General features: G+C 42.0%; 1 protein-coding gene and 1 long non-coding RNA gene across 2 annotated transcripts; one reads left to right on the plus strand and one right to left on the minus strand.

Moving 5' to 3' along the window:
* Window positions 1-1,696: 1,696 nt before the first annotated feature.
* On the minus strand, window positions 1,697-8,742 carry LOC123976141. Its single transcript, XR_006826261.1, has 3 exons — window positions 8,505-8,742; window positions 2,684-2,755; window positions 1,697-2,565 (listed from the first exon to the last, which is right to left on the minus strand). It is a non-coding gene; the product is annotated as an uncharacterized LOC123976141 (long non-coding RNA).
* Window positions 7,730-19,245, plus strand: nr1d2b (nuclear receptor subfamily 1, group D, member 2b). Its single transcript, XM_046058028.1, has 8 exons — window positions 7,730-8,242; window positions 10,659-10,889; window positions 12,182-12,270; window positions 12,782-12,926; window positions 14,169-14,854; window positions 16,270-16,455; window positions 16,557-16,767; window positions 17,567-19,245. The coding sequence occupies exons 1-8, from the start codon at window positions 8,224-8,226 to the stop codon at window positions 17,761-17,763; spliced, it is 1,764 nt and encodes a 587-aa protein (XP_045913984.1). The 5' UTR covers window positions 7,730-8,223; the 3' UTR covers window positions 17,764-19,245.
* Window positions 19,246-20,595: the final 1,350 nt, after the last annotated feature.

Below are 20,595 nucleotides of genomic sequence, written 5' to 3' on the forward strand. Positions count from 1 at the left end.
CTCTTCCTCCAGACTCTGGGACCTTGATTTCCAAAGGAAATGCAAAATTTACTTTCATCAGAGAACATAACTTTGGACCTCTCAGCAGCAGTCCAGTCATTTTTGTCTTTAGCCCAGGCGAGACGCTTCTGACGCTGTCTTGTTCAAGAGTGGCTTGACACAAGGAATGCGACAGCTGAAACCCATGTCTTGCATACGTCTGTGCGTGGTGCTTCTTGAAGCACTGACTCCAACTGCAGTCCACTCTTTGTGAATCTCCCCCACATTTTTGAATAGCTTTTGTTTCACAATCCTCTCCAGGGTGCGGTTATCCCTATTGCTTGTACACTTTTTTCTACCACATCTTTTCCTTCCCTTCGCCTCTCTATTAATGTGCTTGGACACAGAGCTCTGTGAACAGCCAGCCTCTTTAGCAATGACCTTTTGTGTCGTGCCTTCCTTGTGCAAGGTGTCAATGGTCGTCTTTTGGACAGCTGTCAGGTCAGCAGTCTTCCCCATGATTGTGTAGCCTACAGAACTAGACTGAGAGACCATTTAAAGGCCTTTGCAGGTGTTTTGAGTTAATTAGCTGATTAGAGTGTGGCACCAGGTGTCTTCAATATTGAACCTTTTCACAATATTCTAATTTTCTGAGATTCTGATTTTGGGGTTTTCATTAGTTCATTAGTTATAATCATCAAAATTAAAAGGAATGAACACTTGAAATATATCAGTCTTCGTGGAATGAATGTATACATTATACAAGTTTCACTTTTTGAATGGAATTACTGAAATAAATCATCTTTTTGATGATATTCTAATTATATGACCAGCACCTGTAGATGAACCAAACCAGCGCCACATCACTGATGCCAACATTTTTCAGACAGCTGATTTAAGCATTGTGGTCCACTGTGTCAAAGGCTGAGCTGAGGAATAAGAGATGTCAAGGAGATCTCCAATTAAGTACACGCCTGTGTCTGCGGCAAGCCGCGTCAGTGTGTGTAACTGGTGAGAAAAGCATCAGACACAACGCTTCAAATGAAAACACTACACCAGCCACATCTAATGATCATGACCTGCCGTACTAGCCAGTCAGAGAGAGTTAAAAACCCTATTCAATTCAAAATGACGAATACTTCAAACAATACTCAGATAATGGTGAGACACAGAGCGCTGTTACAAACTAGGTGGAAAAACATGGGTTTCCACTGCTAAACTCCTTCAGTGTTTTTTCTATGAATTTGCCCTCAATACTCTGAATACACAGCCATCCACTACCGTTATTAAATTTTAGAGCGCATCCAGCTAAACAGTTGGTGGCACTAATTCTCCGTTCAGGTGCCATTAATTCATTGCAGAAGAAGTGGGTGCAACGAGCTGATGTAATCAAAAGCACGGCAATAACAATCTAAAAGGTGGATAACAATATGGTAAACGTGATGGAAACATGGCATTTTTGCTCGTAATGTCATGTATTCATTTGAGGGAGGTTAAAGTTTGCAGACAGAAACGGACCTAATTTGAAAGGGGCACCAGCAGACAGACGCTGTTAGAGACCAGCTGGTGAACAAAGTGGAGCATGTAGCAGCTAAAGGGCCAGATATAACCCTCAGTAGTTAATTAAAAGAGAGTAAATATTGATATTACATACATTCATCAAGTGACACAAACTAAATTCCAAAAGAAAAATAAGGTTGCCTTTTATATTGATATATATTTATTGAGAAATATGAGCGATAAGGAATAAACACGGTCATGACTATTTTAATATATAGTGTATATAGGGTATTTGCTCTATGATCTATCAGAGTTTGTTTAAACTTTTTATTTAGAATCTGGTATGTGTTTCACATCTACTCCAACCATGGTCTGGATGTAGAAGTGAACCGTCCCTGGCTTTGTTTTTGGCATCATCTTGTGGATCCACCGATAAGTGCATGGTGCTGAGGAGACATTCTTCTTTTCTTTTCCCTGGTAAATGGTGAGGGTTGGCTTGTCGTTCTGCATCACTTTCGTGTCATGCGGTGGAGCTTTCTTGTGTGCAAAAGGAGGCAGTGACCTCTTGTTCTTGTCGGTGGTGCCAACAGGGCCGGTATTCTTGGCCAGGAGTTTGTAGGAAAGTGTTGTATGTCTACCCTTGCCCTAATAAGGCTCCGTCAACTTCAGAACCACACTCTTCACGAGACTCTGAGTAGCGGGGCGGCTCAGATCCATCCATGGACCAGATACAGTATTTCGTCTCCACATCAGCAGGGATCCAGAACTTGATTCTGAATTAGGCAGGTTTCCTCAGCATGTATTCAGTGAAGGGGCAGCAGGCTTTCATGGGGGACAGCTGTTCACACACAGGAATTTCTTACACTGGTTTGTATGATGCGATGCTGTTTATCAGCCTGTCCAAAATATCACTCACATCAATCGGCCCATCATTCCTATGAAAGTACTCAAAGGATCTTCAAAGTTGTGGCGGGCGTGTGCAGTTGGTCCAGCACTGTCAGATATCCCGGTGCGTGGATAGCTCTCCAAATCCTCACCTCTTCCCAGTCTCATGCTAAAGCTCATCTCGCGGTGGTTGAGCCGACGCTAAGGAATATAAATGCGTATAATTAGTTTAGATGAACATTCCTGAAATTGAGCGGAATGTGTCAAATAAGTAAGTCTGATGGAATTAAACATAAGAGAAGTGGCTTCACTGGCTCACCTGTCATTTGTGCTCCAACAACAGAGGCATCCCTTAGCCATGATGGAGATGCAGGCAAGTTTGATGGTTGCTCTGTTGAGATTAATTTTAGGCTACATTAGATTGTGATGGGTTTATGCCATAGTTGTAGTCGCGCATTTTAAAGCTGAATTGTAGGAGCCTGCCTTTCACCAGAAGCCTAGGCCTTTTTGTTCTCTCGACAGGGTGGAGGCTCCTCAGATTAATACAGTTAATCAGGGGGAAATGACGGGTCACTCGCTATGTATTGATCTCTCCCCCATCAGATTCTCCCTCGCTCATGTCCTGAAGCATAATAATAAGCCTACCAAGTAAGGCCTTGTCTGGCATGATCCTTTTATTGTAGAAGAGTTTCCCCTCATTTTTAACCTTAATGTAACCAGTGAAGTACCCTGAGAGCAATGCTTTCTTTTTCAGTTACGCTGTTCACTCTCACACAGTTACATAGACTCCACTGAGGTGGATTTGGGGTTAGGGGCCCCACCTGGACTGTGTTAGGATTGACCTCACACGCCTGTTTCTTTAACCTATAAGCCACCACTCCCCCACATGGAAAATTGTATACATTCACTTGTGCACGTTCCACCGGTGGGAAAGTAAAATGAGGTTAGGTTTTATGGTTTTGAAGCAATAGCGCCTCTGAAAAAGTGCACTCAGCTGGGTGTTGACACCAAAGTGAATTCAAAGAACTAGCACAGATGTGTCACTTCATGGCTTCTGCAAAAAAACACAAAGACAACAGCCAGGGGACTGGCCGTCAACATGCACGTGTGTTCTGTGCCTGCTTGAGAGGAAAGAAATAGCAAGTGGTGTGTATTTGTACTCCAAAAAGCATCAAGTAAAGACAAACAACCATTTTCACGCCTATGTGACTTTAAATAGATATCAAGACAGTCAAAATAAAAACTGAGAACATGGGTGAAAATGTGAATTCCTCGCACTGACGTCAGCCTCTGGTGTGGAAAAAAAGATGATATAAAGAAAAGGCATACAATTATGTTATAATTATTAATTATAATTATTATTATGTCTCTCTTTCTCTCCCTGTGCTTGAGTTTGGCCTATAGACTGTCTCTAAGATGAGATTCAATTTATGATTTATAATTGATATGTTATGATAGCCATAGTAATACTGGTTGAAATAAACATTTTGATAGCCTATTTCCCATCTGCCCCTAATATAGGCAGGAGGAGTTAAGTGACTGAAGAACGTCTGCATATCAATATGCACAGCGGGGGCTATGTATAGTGCCCATATCATGAAATTCATCACATCTACCTGTAAGCCATCGTCGGCACTGTCACCTCCATACCCACCATGAAACACACATATTGTGATTCATCAAACAAAAGTACATCGTGCGATCCTTTGATGGACATTGTATAGATTGTTCAGTTTAACTGGCTGGAATCAACTAAATCACGGAATATCGTAGAATCTTCCAAAAATGTAGATGCAATTTATAAAAATGTGGGGTTTCTCTAGCATCATAAGCGTTTTTGTCACAGCATTTGGCTAAACGAACAAAAAAACTGCACTGCTATGTTTTGAGGTCATTTAAGGCTCGTGCAGACTACACGACTTTCAGCAGAAGTGCCATTCACACTACACAACTTGCCGTCTTGTGACTTGTGAGAGAGCTGGAGGTGAGTAAGAAGTGTTTTAAAGTGAAAAAGTAGCTGCCTGCTCTCATTGGCTGGATGCGGATGTCGAGTCGGCAGACTTCTCCAGATAATTGGCTTGCTATTTTTTTAAATATTTTCTTGTTGATCCCTCTTTGTGATCACAAAATGGTCTTAAATTGTAAAACAGGAAAAAACGGAAAACACGGAGTTTGGGAACAGAATCTGGAAAAAATTTTAACGGATTTCATAGGGCCCTACCTAAATGAATTATGTTTTATTTTCAATTTCACATTTCTCATAGTCCCACGACCCTGTACGCTGGATAAGCGGTTGACGATGGATGGATGGATGGATTTCTCATAGTGTTTTCTCTACACCTTATTATATCACCCTAGCTCTAGAAAACCATGTTTGCCAACTATGTGTTCTGCATGTGTATCTGCATTCCACTTAATGTACAGGAAATGGCATTTGCATTGCTTATACATCGGGGGCCTAGAGTCCATATCGCACTTTACATTTTGTACCACCAGGTCAGACTTAGCAGGAAATCTGCTGGATTCTGGCACAAAATAGTGAGATGGTGCTGTTCTTCATGTATAAATGAATTTCTGTCAAAAGGCGAACGAGGAGGGACAATGACAATGATTCATGAATACTTCTTTTCAATTTTTGTGCTGTAACTATTAAGAGTTGTAGTGTCTTTTTCTTTTATATCGCTGTCCTGCAGGGATATGGGAATGTGAGGCTGCGCAGGGATCAATAAAGTGTTAAGAATATCTTACTTCGTTATGTTAACTACTACTGAATGAATTCACTGGGTCAGAGTGACAACATATTCTAGTCGTTAGCTGAAAGTGTTTCCCTGACCTAAAAAGTGAAATGGTCAACCGAGAACATGCCTCACTCCCTCTATTGTCTCTCCTCTCCATGCACCACGGGGCTACAGTTTCCTCTGACCTGCTGTGTGAAAAGTCCCAAAACAGCAGGTAGAGAATGGTGGTAAGGTACAGTCTGGGATTTCTTACTCCTAAAAAGGTTTCATTGTAGGCCCCTAGGAAACATTAGCGGGGATTGCGGGGGAGAGCCTTGGGAAATGCCTGGTGCTACATACTTAATGTGGAGCTTCAGCCATCCCCTGCCGGCGGTCTGTGACAGGGAGGAGGGAAGCTCGTCCATGTCATTTTAACCTCGTAAGAATTCAGTGTGGGGGAGAACAGCCTGATAGCCTCATGGCTTTAAGCCTTATATTCCACTACATGAATCCACTACTCTATTTGAACAGTATCCACGGACAAATGCTGGTGTGTTTGTATCTCACATGATACCAATAACACAAACTAGTGAAAGATGTACGACAGTGCGGTCCTCACACAGTGAATCTGAATGTTTTAATGAGGAAGTAAAAGCAAACAATTGTTGTCTAGTAGGTTTTAAAGTGGTGTTTTGTTCTGTTGAGTCAGGCTTTAATGGGACCTTAAATGTTAGCTTATGGTGCTCTACAAGATGTGTTAAATTATTTTAACCCATCCAGGGATGCAGTGTCTCCCACACAGAAATGATTAAACCAGAGCAGACTTGTGAATAAACGTGAGCTTTCAAAAGAATGCTTTCACACTAGTTGTTCAGTTCATTTGGTCCGGTCAAAGTGAAAAAAATGATACGCTGTTGCATTTTAGTTCTGGTCCGGTTCATGTTCACACTGCAGTTTTACAAACAAACCAGAGAAGTAACCACGACGTTACACAGATGTACAGGTAACTGGTAAAATCCTGTGGTTGGTTCGTTTGCTTTCACACAAGCGAACCGCTCCAGAGTTTGTTTGAAAGCGACTTCCTTGAAGAGGTGAACTGTAGTGCAATTCAACCGAACTAAACGAGGCAGGTGTGAAAGCACCACAGCTTCCTGCCTAACAAAGTTCTCTAACGTCACCTCTTCTTTTGAATGTGAAACGTTAGTGTGAAATCTCAAAGCTGCAGGTCCTCCTTGTAGACAGTCATGTAGTATAAGGTTAATTAAACAGCAGCGTTTCCTTTGTGTCACAGTACCATAGACGATATGTTTTAGAAAGTAGTTATTGTGGCAGATTATATGTAAGGTAATAACTATTACATGACAAAAAAAATATATATAATTATTTGCCTATGTAGGAGAGCCCTATTTATCATTATTATAGCAGTGACATTAGATATGCTATATGGTATATATTCGTAGTGGTAATAGCAGTAGTAGTATATGGGAAGTTTTCCTGGCCCCCACAACACACTGTTTACTTTAATGATCATTAGAAGTAGTACTCCACAATTTATAACAAATCAGATATTTTTTAAAAAGTTCTGTAGTTTTATTTGACTCTTATTCATCAAAACCTTGATATATTTTGTTGTACTTTTGTTCAAAGTACTATTTATAACAATAAAAGTTTATTTTATACTCCATTATGTCATGGTATCTTGGTGAGGTCTCAACATAACAAATGTTAGGGATAATCTTTGTTTATATCATGCGTTTCTTAAAATAAGGGGGAGAAAAACTATATCGCCCGATACGACGGCTATCTGATTTTAAAAATCTCAAATATCGAAATCGGTATCAGACTAAAAAATCAGTTAGACCATGTCAGAGTTGGCAACTTCGTTTTTCATCTCGGATGAGGGCCGTGCGTTGTAAGGTTAGTAGGCTGTTCTGTTCGCTGTTTTTCATTTCTGGCGAGAATTCGCTGAGTCACTGTCTGCTGGCAGATTTCAGCCGCAGCCTCTCTCAACAACCTCACCTGTGCCATAATTATCACGCTGTTTCCTTGGTAGGCTAGAGGGAGAAATGCACATTTTTGTGCAACTTAGAAACATTTTCAACTTGCGCAGATGGGTCAACATCTATTTCAATGGTGCAAATTCTGCAAATTCTAACACTGAATGAGCTGGAACACGCATATATTGGTGAGTGATAATCAATTGTCCAGTGACTTTGTTTGCAAATGCAGCCCATCTAAATTTGCCTGACCTTCTGTTTGAACACAACTTTACACCCGTCAGAATGACTTAGCCTGTCTGTGAGAAAACATATTTAGTAACACAAAACAGGTATACTGCCAATAATATATGAAAAGCAAAGGAGACAAAACTTTTACTTATTACCAAATATTTCGTCAGACATCCTTGAGTTTTCCTTTGCCCTCCTTTAATAAAAAGTGCAAGAACAAATTTGGGCTCAGGCCAAACCATGATGACAAATAAAATGATACTACTATTATACTATTACTACATACTACTATGTTGCAACGAACTTTTTTGGACACGGGACGTGCCTGCTAACATTCTTGGTTCACTTTGATTGGTGAAACTATGTCAGTGGGTTACATTGACACCAGTGCAGGACTGCAGGGAAGGCGGGGCCGATGAACTGGGTCACATGGTTGCAGGCTGATCGCTACTCGCAACAGTCGCTGCAAAACCAGTCCTCCAGACAGAGTCGAGCCTTTACCGCTGTACCATCCCTGAGTGGAATTCGCCATATTTCGAGATTGACCTCAATAACGCTGAGAACAGACGCAGCTGTGTTTCTCCTCTTCTGGCAGAAAGAACAAGACCACCACCGAGAAACTGCCATTTCGGCGTCGTTCGAAATCTTGAAAACTCGCTGCTTCGGTTTGATATGTGAGATTTCTTCTTCTTCCTGTAATTGTATCTTCGCTAGTCTTTCACTGACAACCGACCGTAGTTTGTACGGTCTTTACCGGGTTTAGGCGTCGTTCATTCAAATGTTGTAACGTTAGCGTTACAGCCAGTTTCCCAACCGGGAGCCATCAGCGACTTCTCAGTTGCTGAACACAAACAGAAACACGGCTTCAGCACTGAGGTAGCAGAGGAGGAGGAAAGCCCCCAAACTCGCAGGACATGGAGTCGAGCAAAGCTGGTAAGTGTGCATTAACTGTAATTGAAATGAGAGGAGCTGCAGCTTGTTGCACTGGACTTAATATTGTCCTGCCGTTAGGTGCAATGGAATTACGTTTGGTGAAAGTAGCACGACTAGCTAACTAAATGGGGCGCATTGTCGTGTTACATCGTTAAAAGTCTTTACATTCTCACGAAGCATTTAAAGATGTTAAAGGTCGTAGCGTGCACTGGTGTGTTAACATTAAACTGGGTTAGGAGTACCAGTGGGCTGTTGTCATTACCTAAGTAGATAGCTTCATCAGCACTGCAGTCCTCCCTTCTCACATGGACTCACCAGCCTGGCCATGTGCACCAGTGTTTACGCTCCCCCGTGCGTCGCCGCTCATTGGCCGAGTGGCGCCGTGACGTGGCGCATTGCATAATTTCTCCCGTCAAGATGGTGTGGCGTCTGGCCGCGGATACACGTGAGGCAGCTCGCGGTGACCACAGACTGCAGGCAGTGACCCAGTTTTCCCGGGGAAAGAACATGCCTGCTCCACGTGGGGGCGTGTTGAATAAAGTCGTCGAAAGATGTGGCGCTTTCACGGCCCATGGGATATACAAGCATCTATGCGTAGAATGCAGTGTTGTTCAGGGACTTCGGCTGAAAAAATATTTCTAGAAATGACTTCCAACTCGTTTTTCATGTGTTAATATATAAGCTGAGCACTGGTTTTAATGTTAACATTGTTAAATCAGCCATAGAAATTATTTGTGTAGTGGGTGTGTTACATTCCCTATTGGGGGGGAAAAATAAAATAAAATCATTACTTTTCATTACATGTCATTTTACAAATCACCACTGCTTGCAAAATCAAATTACAGGACACATATGACTTGATTTAGGTATTTGGGGTTAAGTTTGCCGAATGAAAGCTGATATTTCCCATGGGATTGGAATGCAGCATATTTTTCTGCATTCTGAATCAAACCAATATCCTCAAATCAAAAAGTTTAGGGACTTGATCCTCCAATATAAAATCTTACGATTTGTCTCTTTAACTTTGTACTATAGTAGTAGGCTACTGTGTAATTATGTACTAAGCAGGAGTAATACATGTTAAGTTTGGTAGACAAAGGCGTTTTAGTGTCACTTTGCCATTTTTCCATGTATTCTAATACAGAAATATAATGACGATGGGTATTTTCAGAGAGTTTAATGTCTGTAATAACACCATATTTTTGAAATGTGTGAGAAAATATCACATCATTGGATTGGATGAAGCGGGCCTTTTAATGAGGTCAGAACTGATGATGAAGACAAACATTTTATGGTATCTGTCCTATTTTCTGTGGAAAAGAATATGTGGTACTATTTTTGTCTCAGTCCACCTTTATGCCAGCATTTAATCCAATAGTTAATGATACCTATTTGTCAGAAAATCACAACATGAAAAATGCAAGGGGTGCACTGTCAATTTACTTGAGATGACATGCATCACTTATATCAGTATAATGTGTTTGTCTAGATACATTTGTTAAAGGGCCTGTATATGTGAATTGCTGCAGGGACAGGCCAAACTACCTACTACACACACCCTAGTGAAGCTGACATTATGTAACGGCTGTTACCTAATCAGTGAGAATGGCAGGGGAAGAAATCAGGTCAGCCTGTGTTGAAGGGGAACACGGACTCAGCGGCAGCAGCCTGCCTGCTCGGCTCCTACTGGCTGAGGAAGTTGATGTCGTATTATGGTCTGCCCTCTTTGTGTTAAGCTTGTTGATTCCACAGCAAATCTGCCTGGGGCTGGTGATAGGTACAGATACATTTCATGTGAGGGAGTAGCAGGAAGTTGGAATGAGCACTGATAGCGACCACGACAGATCATGTAAAGAAAAACAAAAGCGCCACATGCAGAAACCTGAATATAAACAGAAAATTAAAAGACAAAAATGTCACAGTATTTAATAGACTGGAATATTTGATGCTAAAACACCACAGAACAAGAGAGAGAATAAAATTGTGCATTTGTTGGGGACTATTTTCTGCAGCAGATTAAGAAACATTTGTTTCTTTATTGAATATTTCTTGCAGCTGTGTGTGTGTGTGTGTGTGTGTCAAAGCTATTGAGTGTGTGTTCATGGTGATGAAGGAGCATGTCACCCAGTGCAACAGTGAGGCTCACTCATGTGTTTTTAATAGTTTCTGGACAACAATGGAGCTCTGTGGCTCAGAGAAAGAAGATATATTTTAGGATATTTTATATACACACAATACTTGTTACTAGGCTCCATTCATAGTTGGCTTAGGTCTTTTCATGGGGTTTGTTGACAGTAAGTAAAATATAGTATCACCAGCCTTTTGTTTTAAAGGTAAGAAACGAAAGCTGTCCACATGTCTGCACAGTGTCGCTGCAGTCCTTGTCTTCATGGCCCATTTTCCTCTCTGCCACCAGGAGGCGTGATAACCTACATCAGCTCGTCCAGCTCTGGCTCTAGCCCGGAGTCGTGCCACAGCGACTCCTCCAACGGCAGCTACCAGTCGTCCTCCCCGCCCCACGGCTCCTCGCCCAGCCGCCACCGGCCAGGTCAGCCGGCTGACCCCACGCTCCCCGCAGCCGGCCAAAACCTTCCAGGATCTCAGAAAAGCGGACGCTCCTCCTCCACTGCAAAATGTGGCATCACAAGTAAGATGATCGCTCCATTTTGTGTTTTGAGAAGCTAACTGTGCTAATCTGTAACTTTGATCAAACTGAGAATGTGAGAGTGCTTCTTTTAGGTAGGAGAGTTTCCTTTTATTTATAGAGGTTGACTTTGTGTGCGGATCTTTATGCATGATTGGAGACCAACAGTGGTTTATTCCAGCAGAGCACAGTTAAGGACGAGTTCCCTTATGGCCTCAGACAAACATCAAACCAGTTATCAAAAAAAAACTTAACAGGATCCAGCAAATAAAATGTGAGTGTAAATTTTACTGTAGCAGCAGGGTTAGGGCAGAACCAAAGCATCACACAAGGTTTTTATTAACTTAAAATAAACCAACAAAATGACAAACCAAGATTCTATTGATTTCTTACCTTCAAGGTAGCTAGTTTCAGCTAATTAGAGTACGATAAAAAATTGTATCATAAGTGAGGTATTTCAGATGACCACTGTTTACTATTAAAAAAAATGATAAAAACGAATTGTTGTTTGTTATGATTTACCCCTTCCAAGGCACTGCAGGTTGATTTCATAGTGAATTGAAAAGAGAAACCAAAGCTTGCCCGGAAACAGGCCTGTAAGCAGGATTTTAGAAACACTTAGGTCTGTCAACGCAAAGTTTAAAAGCCGTCTCTTCACTATCAGGAATAACATTTGCGTGGAGAGAAATTAATTCGTTCTAGTACATTAAATCAACATTTAAAAATCACATTTTCACATTATACATTTCACACACGAAATGTCCCTCACACTACACTAACCTATATATGAATTTATCATTAATCCCACGGAAATGCTGTTTTGATACGTGTGTGTGTGTGTGTGTGTATATTCACAGGCGATGTCTTGAGATTTTGCATGTGAAATATGTGAAACGTGCCTATATGTGAGCTTTTTGCCATATTTCAAATTGTGCTCCACATGTGTTTTACTTATGATTCAGTTGCTTCTTTTTGTAAGGCTAAATATCCGAGCCTACAGTCTAAAATACAGAAATAAGCCGTTAAAAAAATAACCACATATATAATAATGAATAAATAAGTTTATGATTGTAGAAAAGAACTCCACACAAAAAATAGTGAGGATGTGATCTGTGATGGTAACTATGTTACTGGCTGGATTGGAGGCAATCACTCAAAACACACTGCACTTTGGAAAATTGTTGGTAGTAATGTAAAACGTAAACTGTCTTTAGTTAAGGCGAAATCAGAAATCACTGGTGTTTTCCTTTTTCAGACGAACTATATGTGTAATAACGTGTTTTTGTATCACTCAGAAATCAACGGCCTGGTGCTGCTGTGTAAGGTGTGTGGCGATGTGGCCTCTGGTTTCCATTACGGCGTGCATGCCTGCGAGGGCTGTAAGGTGAGGGTAGCTCTCTGAACCCCCATCCAAAAACACACACACACGACACTGAGTCACTTATTTTCACTGCGACACAGTGATGGAGCTTGCGCTGACTTTGGGGTGGAGTTGAAGTACGGCTACAAAGCAGAGCCTCAGTGAAAGTAGTTGCCCCCCCCCCTCCCCATATTTATATATCCGCTGCTCCTCATACTTCACATTACTGTGTGGCCTAGTTAACTGTCGGGAGCAAACACACCACAGTACGCCTTCAAGGAGGAACACACACACACACGTTTTAGACTAATGCATTGGTTAGCCAATATTATTCAATCTCAAAACTGCAAGAAATGCAAATAATTTAAGTGTTATTGACATGAAGATGCACTAATTTAAAGGTCATTATTTGAAATTGAATAAAACTTGTGTTGGTCTAATTTTGACGTGTCCACTCACAGTAATCTCGCCCTCTCTCCGTGACTTGTGTGATCCCTGTCATCACGGTGCGCTGTTTGTCTTTGTGAACACACAGGGCTTCTTCAGGAGGAGCATCCAGCAGAACATCCAGTATAAGAAGTGCCTTAAGAACGAGAGCTGCCCCATCATGAGGATCAACAGGAACCGCTGCCAGCAGTGCCGTTTCAAGAAATGCCTGATGGTGGGAATGTCCAGAGACTGTGAGTATCTGTAGAAGTTACTGTCAGGCTCATTGGAGCAACGCTCATTTAAAAAAAAGAAAAAAAAAAAAGAATAACCAAACAACCTGAGTGGAAGCGCCGAAAATTTAAAACAGTCTCGTAATATCTCAGCAAAAGTTTTTATACTTGGCTGAGGTTTATTGAGGAAAAATAAAATGCAACAAAGTGAAGTCAGACGTGGCGGATAAATGATAATGTACATATCCTAATGGCTGTGGTTCAGAAAGTAGAGTGGGTCGCCCGCTAATCAGAAGGTCAGCGGGACAATCCCCTTACTGCTCCAGTCTCCATGTCAAAGTGGCCTTGGGCAAGATACTGAACCCCATATTGCTGCTGAAGGCTGTGCCATCAGCGAATGTGAATGATTAGTTCCTTTCTGATGTGCAGTTGGCACCTTGCATGGCAGCCACTGCCATCAGTGTGTGAATGGGGTGTATGGGACATGTGAGAAGGGCTTTGAATGATCAGAAGACTAGGTGCTGTATAAGTACAGTCCATTTACTATTCAACTGAAAACCTGGAGTGATGGGACTGTAACATTTAATTTATAAATGGGGGACATGACCAATGTGTCCCTGAGCAAGACACTTTACCACTAGTTGCTCCAGAGGCGTGCGTCCTCTGCTCTGGATAAAAGCGTCAGCTAAACCAATTATTTATTATAATTCCTATAATAAAGGATCAAATTGTTCAAAACTAAGGACATCCATCAATTAAAACATTATGAAATAAATAGTTATATGAAAAAATACAATCTTATTAAATATATTTTGTAACATTACATAATAATGAGCCCATGGATACCATATTGGATTGGATTTACATGATATAGCCCAGATTTCTGTCTGTATTTATTCATTTGAATATTCGTTTTATGATATGATTTAATATAAAACTCTTTTTGGGCCTTCATAGGGGGACTCACAAGAGACTGATTTAGAAAGAACAGCAGAAGCCAAGATATTCAGATTTTGAATCCCATAGTTAAATCCCTTGATTTAACTCAATACCTTATTTTTGTTACATTCCTGCCTGGTAAATAAAAATCAATTGAAGCAAACTGACCCAGCTCAGCGTGGCTCAGTCAGCGGGTGGGATTTCTAACTGCTTTTCTGAAGAATAAAAATTGCTCACATGATTCATTACTGACTAACTTATAGTGCAACACTATAAAAAAATAAAGGTGAATCCTTCTGAAATGATTCTCCCCTCACTGTTCAGCTGTGCGCTTTGGCCGAATCCCCAAGCGGGAGAAACAACGCATGCTGCTGGAGATGCAGAGTGCCATGAACAACATGATGAACAACAGCCAGCTGCACAGCAGCCAGACCCTACCTATTGGCAAACCGCTGCCGGCCAGTGCCACAGAACCTACCTCCGAGGATGCCGGCCCCGCCCCTTCCTGCTCTCCATCCAGCCAATCAGACTCCAGCTCTGAACCTGAACCCACCGTGGCCATGGACACCAGCCCCAGCTCGGCCTCGCCCAGCACGTCAGACAGCGGGGAGGAGGAGGTGATCGGCTCGGTGACCAGGGCCCACCAGGAGACCTTCATGTACAACCAGGAGCAGAGCACCCTGACACCTGAGGCCCCGCCCCCCACTGGCTCCCTGAACAGTGGCTCTGCCAAAAACACCACTAACCTGCGTGAAGAGGAGCAGCAGGATGCCTGGAACCACCACAACAACCTGGTCACCATGGCAGCACAGGACCCCCCCTCCAGCATGGGCCCCCAAGGTCAGGAGGACAACACCACCAGCCACTGCCCCTTCAGGCTGTCCAGGAGGGCCGTCTCCAGCCACTGCCCAGCCTACACACACGGAGCGTTCAGAGCCCTGTCCACAGAGGGCCCCGCCAATGGAGCCCACACTGGGCCCCTGTGGAGAGGAGGCAACAGAATGCATCTGGTAAGATTAAAAGGTTTCAAACACAAAGCCAATTAAACAAGCTTTAATTAAGGCATTAAAGTATATTAAATACCATTTAGAAGGCAATGAGAATTCAAAATAAAATAAATTAGAATGCAGTTCGATAAAATAGTAATAGACAAAACAGAATGATAGCAAACCAATAACTGCTTCTCATAGAGGTTTGGTGAGGTCATAACAGTGAAGCAGTTCAGAGATGTATTTTTCTGCGGATCCTCTGAAATGCTGGCAGCCAGGGCAGTGATCTGAGAACAGGAGTAATATGTACAACTTCTGAATCAGACTGACTGAGACCTGTAAAACACAGATGCAGTGGTGCAGCCTTCTAAATATAAGCAGTGACTTACTTTGGGGCAGCAAAACAAACATGACCATAGGTGCATTTGACTTCATGCGATGTTGAGCAGTGCTGACTTCCCGCGATGCATGCTGGACTTAAAATAAGGCATGCTGGTTAGAAATTGTGCCCGACTTTCGTTGGCGCTGCAAAGATTCACCATGTCACATGACATTGAAAGGCGGCCGCAGTTGCTTTTCTCCAGCTGCACAAATTTGGAACCACCTTTTGCCTGGTCTTGCAGCATTTGTTGTTTTAAATGCCTTGAGATCAGTCATTGATCTCATCTCACAGTAAGCTCACGCAGGTAGAATGTGTCCGACTTGACGGCGCCGTTTTTGTTCCCCGCCACTGCAGTCACCTGCAGCTCACAAAGAAAGTCAGCCGCAGTCATCTCGAACACACCTACTATCACCAAATACAACTGACATGGAAAACATCAAGCGGGCACAGAGCAACATTATTCATTTGGATTCGCGTTTCCGGCCACCCTGGTCTCAACCAGCTCCTGAGAAAAACATCAGGCTTCTTAGCCACTACACGCTCCACTATGTTCACCAGTCGCTAAATTAGTTTTGGTGCTGGAGAGGTAGATTGCAGTGGGTTTGTCCAAGCGTTTTCACTGGATAAAGGCTGCCCACGGTGGTTGATGAAAACGAAGTGGTGGGTCAAAAAAAATAGATTTTTAAATATTGAATAAAGGCTCTTTAGAGCCATGGGGGGACTCCATGAGTCTCTGTGGGTTCCCTTTCAGTTTACACATAGTCATGAAATCCATTAATATAAAATTATTTTGAGTGCAGATTTAGTTTCTCTGTAACTCAATTGAAAAAATAAATCAATGGTGATGTTTGAAGTCCAGAACAAGAGCTGTTGTCCTGAATTATTTGACTGTTTTACTGTTTATTTTAGACAGACTAAACTCCCTTCCAAGATTTCTGACATCAACAGACAGACACACTGTATCAGCCTCACCCTGATTTACCCTGATTTTGATCATTTCATGCTTCCTCCAGACAGACAGTTTATATTGCTCTGTCCCCTGTCCTGCCTTCAGGTGTGTCCGATGAACACGTCTCCCCATGTGGACCCTCAGAAGTCTGGCCACGAGGTGTGGGAGGAGTTTTCCCACAGCTTCACCCCTGCTGTCAGGGAGGTGGTGGAGTTTGCCAAGAAGATCCCAGGCTTCAGAGATCTGTCCCAGCCTGACCAGGTCAGCCTGCTGAAGGCTGGCACCTTTGAGGTACACTATGTTTTTCTAAGCCATGTGATCTTTTTCAGCTGTCATGGAAAGCTGAGGTAATGGCAGGTGTCAGAAGACTGACAGGTGTTTGTGATCTACAGGTGTTGGTGGTTCGCTTTGCTTCTCTCTTCGACATGAAGGACCGCACCGTCACTTTTCTGGGTGGGAAGAAATACAGCTTGGACACTCTGAGAGCCATGGGGGCCGGAGACCTCCTCAACTCCATGTTTGACTTCAGTGAGAAGCTCATCAACCTGGGCCTCAGTGAGGAGGAGATGAGCCTCTTCACAGCTGTGGTTCTGGTCTCTGCAGGTGGGTTTGTTTTTAGTTCATTCTTTTTTGCACTCCACCCTTGTTACACCAAGTAAAAAACAATGCACGCACCACAGACCAGTATGGGCTTTTGAAGGCAGATAGAAATATATTTAAATTAAAACCTTTCTATTGAACTTTGCCCTGCCAAACACTAATTAATGCAACCCTTGGTTGGGGACCACTGACACCACCATGAGAACCAGAACCACCATGGTACACAAAGCTTTTGCTAATTTTTTATTTGATATGTAAGACACTGATGAGAAAATAGAGGTGAACAACAATGGACGGATGAAAACAAGATTATGGGGCTTATGTTTTCATTTTGAAACGAAAACCATACTTAACCAAAGGCCACTTACCGGCCTGTTTCGACTGTGGAGATATTGAGATTATTTCAACATTTTGCTTATTCACATTCAGGCTGAGAGTGAGAAGAGAAGATCAAATAGATCAGATAGCTTAGCATAGCATAAGGACTCGAAATGGGGAACTTGCTTGCCTGACCTGGCTTTGTCCAAGGTAACAAACACCACCTAGCACTTCTGAAGCTCTCTCATGAACACAGATTTTTTTTTTTACCTTTTAACAGAACCATTAGAGCGGTTCCCCATGTTTCCAGTCTTGATGATAAGCTAAGCCAATAGGCTGCTGTCCGTAGATTCAGTGACATGGATCTGAAAGCGTTATTTCCCAAAATGACAAAGTTGTTTTTTGTCCAGATTTTTTCCCCACACATGAATACAAAATGTGTGCCATAGCTCTCGCCTAACCCTGTAACTGCCCCTTCTTCCAGATCGTTCAGGCATAGAGAACGTGAACTCGGTGGAGGCCCTGCAGGAGACGCTGATCCGCGCCCTGCGAAGCCTCATCACCAAGAACCACCCCAACGAGTCGGCCATCTTCACCAAGCTGCTGCTCAAACTGCCCGACCTGCGCTCGCTCAACAACATGCACTCTGAGCAGCTGCTGGCCTTCAAGGTCCATTCCTGAAGTTTCCTCTTGTACTTGACACCCAGGCACAAACTATTTACAGTCTGCGACTGGACCCCGGAGGCCACGCAGACCACCAGCTCCGCCTCACTTCCCAACCCCACGTGCACCTCCACACTTCCTCCGATGAGGCTTTGGGTTCTGTTCCTTCAGTCTGTAAATGTAAACTAAAGCTCAAACCTGACATTTAAAGGAGGAAGACGACCATAAAATGTTCTTGTACTGTAGGGCGTGACTGCCTTTGTGACGGTAATGCATACATACAGACACACTGATTGATGTATATGTTTCTTGTGTTTGTGTGTAGCATACTGTATGTTTGCAACAGTAAAAACAAAAAACAACAACAAAAAAAATGTTAGAAGCACTTTTCTGTATAGTGTAGACTGGTATTTTTGCATTCATAGTGCAATATGTGACCGCTTGTTGATTTGAGCTGTATAGTGAGGAGTCATTATACTTGTGTATACTTTTCAATGGCACACGTTAATTTGAATAGGTGCTGGGCTCATATTGGGGGGTGGGGGGGTGGGGGGATGTTGTAACCCTTAAAACAAACCAAACCGTGGGCACTGAATGACTGATGAGGTAGAATTCTCTTCAAAAAAACAAAAGAAAGCAGACTACAATGAGAGGCATGTGGACGTAAAGCTGCTGTCAGTCCCAGCTTTCTAGTTTGGTCATGAGAAATTAGAGAATGTTTATGTTGAATGAATTAGGGAAGCAAAAGAAGGCGGTGTCTTATTTCAGGCTTTTAATGCAGTTGTTTTACGTGCTGTGTTGTGGGTCATTTTTCTAAATTATTTGGGCATTGTGACAAATCAGATGTATCGGTGATTTCTACACATGGATCAGTGGAAATGGAGAAACACTGAACCAACGAAATAGAATTGAACGTAAAAAAAAAAAAAAGAGATTTCCTTCTCTTATATTTTTTTCTCCTTATAGAAAAAAAAAAACAATTTCTGAGATCCCAGTGTCTGCTGTCCTGCGTGTCCCAGGTTGGGTTGAGTTTCCTACCTGCTAAGCAGTTGAGTCAAGACACTTGGTGCTGCTGTGGGACACTGGACGGCAGAGAAGGCGTTTGCAGTCACCAGCAACTCTCACATGCTTGAATAATGTCTTATTTCAAACTGTACAGACTTTAGCTGAGTGTAGTTAATCTGAATAGGTAGGGCTGTTTCACATTAAATATGATTGTAATATCACTGAAGTGATTGTAATTTAAAGAGTTGAGGCGACAGCTGAGTTGCTGGTGTTCTTTTTGCGATGCCATCGTTGTGCTCCCTTTCGGTGAATTCAGAGTGTCTGGCCTTTCAATATCCAGAGCTTCTGTCATTGTGTTAACATTGCTGATGTGGTTCTGTTCTCCTCTGTGAAAGGATTGCAGTATGCATAGATTTCTATATAAATATATACATACTATCATACATAACTGTATAGATGAATTTATCTATATAAATAAATTTTATAAATGCTGTTCATGCTGTGAAGTGGTCATTTGATTTGTCTGGTTGTCATTTAGTTTAGCAGAATTAATTAATCACAGTGTTTAAATTGAATTCAAGCCTGATTTTGGCCTTAAGACTTAAATACTTGTTAGAAAAGTTTGTGTCTTCAACCCTGACAGATCCACCTTTACAAACTTTGGTTGTGTGGCCAGGGACCGTTTTAGTCAACAGCACGTTATTTATCATGTTTATAATATTGAACGTTTTAAAAGATGTCAAGTATGGCAGGCTAAGTATAAATAATAATAAAGATAAGTATACAATCAGAGTGGTCTTATACACTAAAATCATTTCCTTACTAATTTTTATGTCAAAGCTGTGTTGAACTTCTGTTCTTAAATCAAGCTTTCTGCCTGTTGAGTTTGGCTCCACAGAGAGGCGAGAGCGGTGAACACAACTCACAACTCCACCGCAATACATTTACAGCTGCCCGAAAGCTTTACTGCTCATTGTGCTCATTTTCTGTTTAGGGATTTATTGTCATTCATTATTATTATAACACTAAAGATGAATGTCAGCTTAAGTCCTGAAACTGAAGGTGAAATAAATCTTTACCTCTGCCAAGAGGTTTTCATTAGCAGGACAGATTTAAAACTTTTAACAGGGACTAACGAGGCATTGTTTTTTTGTCTTGGTATGGATGCAATAGCACCACCAAATGGCCATTTAGATTTTAACTGCGTCCCAACTCCATACCTGGAGTTCATACCATTTTTATACTAACAGGAAATAAATAAATAAAGTTCACCATCAGGTGTCCATCCAACTATGACTTTAGAAAGCCACTGCTAATTAAACATAAAAAGAAAGCATAATGTCTTTCTTTGTTTTTCTGTCGCGTTAATACTGACTATGCAGTATGGAATTCTAACTTTTGGCTCCTATATGAACTCCTTCACTGTGCAGAAGAAAGACTTTTGTTTCCTGAATTTCTTAATTCAGTGTATAAGCATTAAAAACCATCACCATTTAGAACAGCCAAATATTGAAATTAAAAATGACTAAGCTACAGATCTGTGATGGAAACTTCATGACATTTATAAAGAAGATCATGTGCAGATCATTTGGTTGATCTAAACTTGTGAGAAGTCAGAGCTCAACAGTGTGACTATGGTAGTGTCACTATGCATCAGCAGATGGCAACAAGGCAGCTTCGTCTCTCCGTCCACTCACTGCCACTCCCCGCAGCCTGGGACTCCAGCACCATCTGCAGCCTCCTCATGTTCCCTCTGGAAGCGAAGTAATACGTAATTTCAGTTCTTTGCAAGCAATACAGACTCCACATAAAGGCTTCATATTAATATTTTAGATTATAATTATG

Source organism: Micropterus dolomieu, linkage group LG09 (genome assembly GCF_021292245.1).
Source record: "Micropterus dolomieu isolate WLL.071019.BEF.003 ecotype Adirondacks linkage group LG09, ASM2129224v1, whole genome shotgun sequence".
Lineage (NCBI taxonomy): Eukaryota > Metazoa > Chordata > Actinopteri > Centrarchiformes > Centrarchidae > Micropterus > Micropterus dolomieu.

Coding starts and splice junctions, on each gene's coding strand:
- nr1d2b (XM_046058028.1), top strand. Junction 14,855..16,269: donor GAGGCAACAGAATGCATCTG/GTAAGATTAAAA, acceptor TCCTGCCTTCAG/GTGTGTCCGATGAACACGTC. Junction 16,768..17,566: donor TGTGGTTCTGGTCTCTGCAG/GTGGGTTTGTTT, acceptor CCCTTCTTCCAG/ATCGTTCAGGCATAGAGAAC.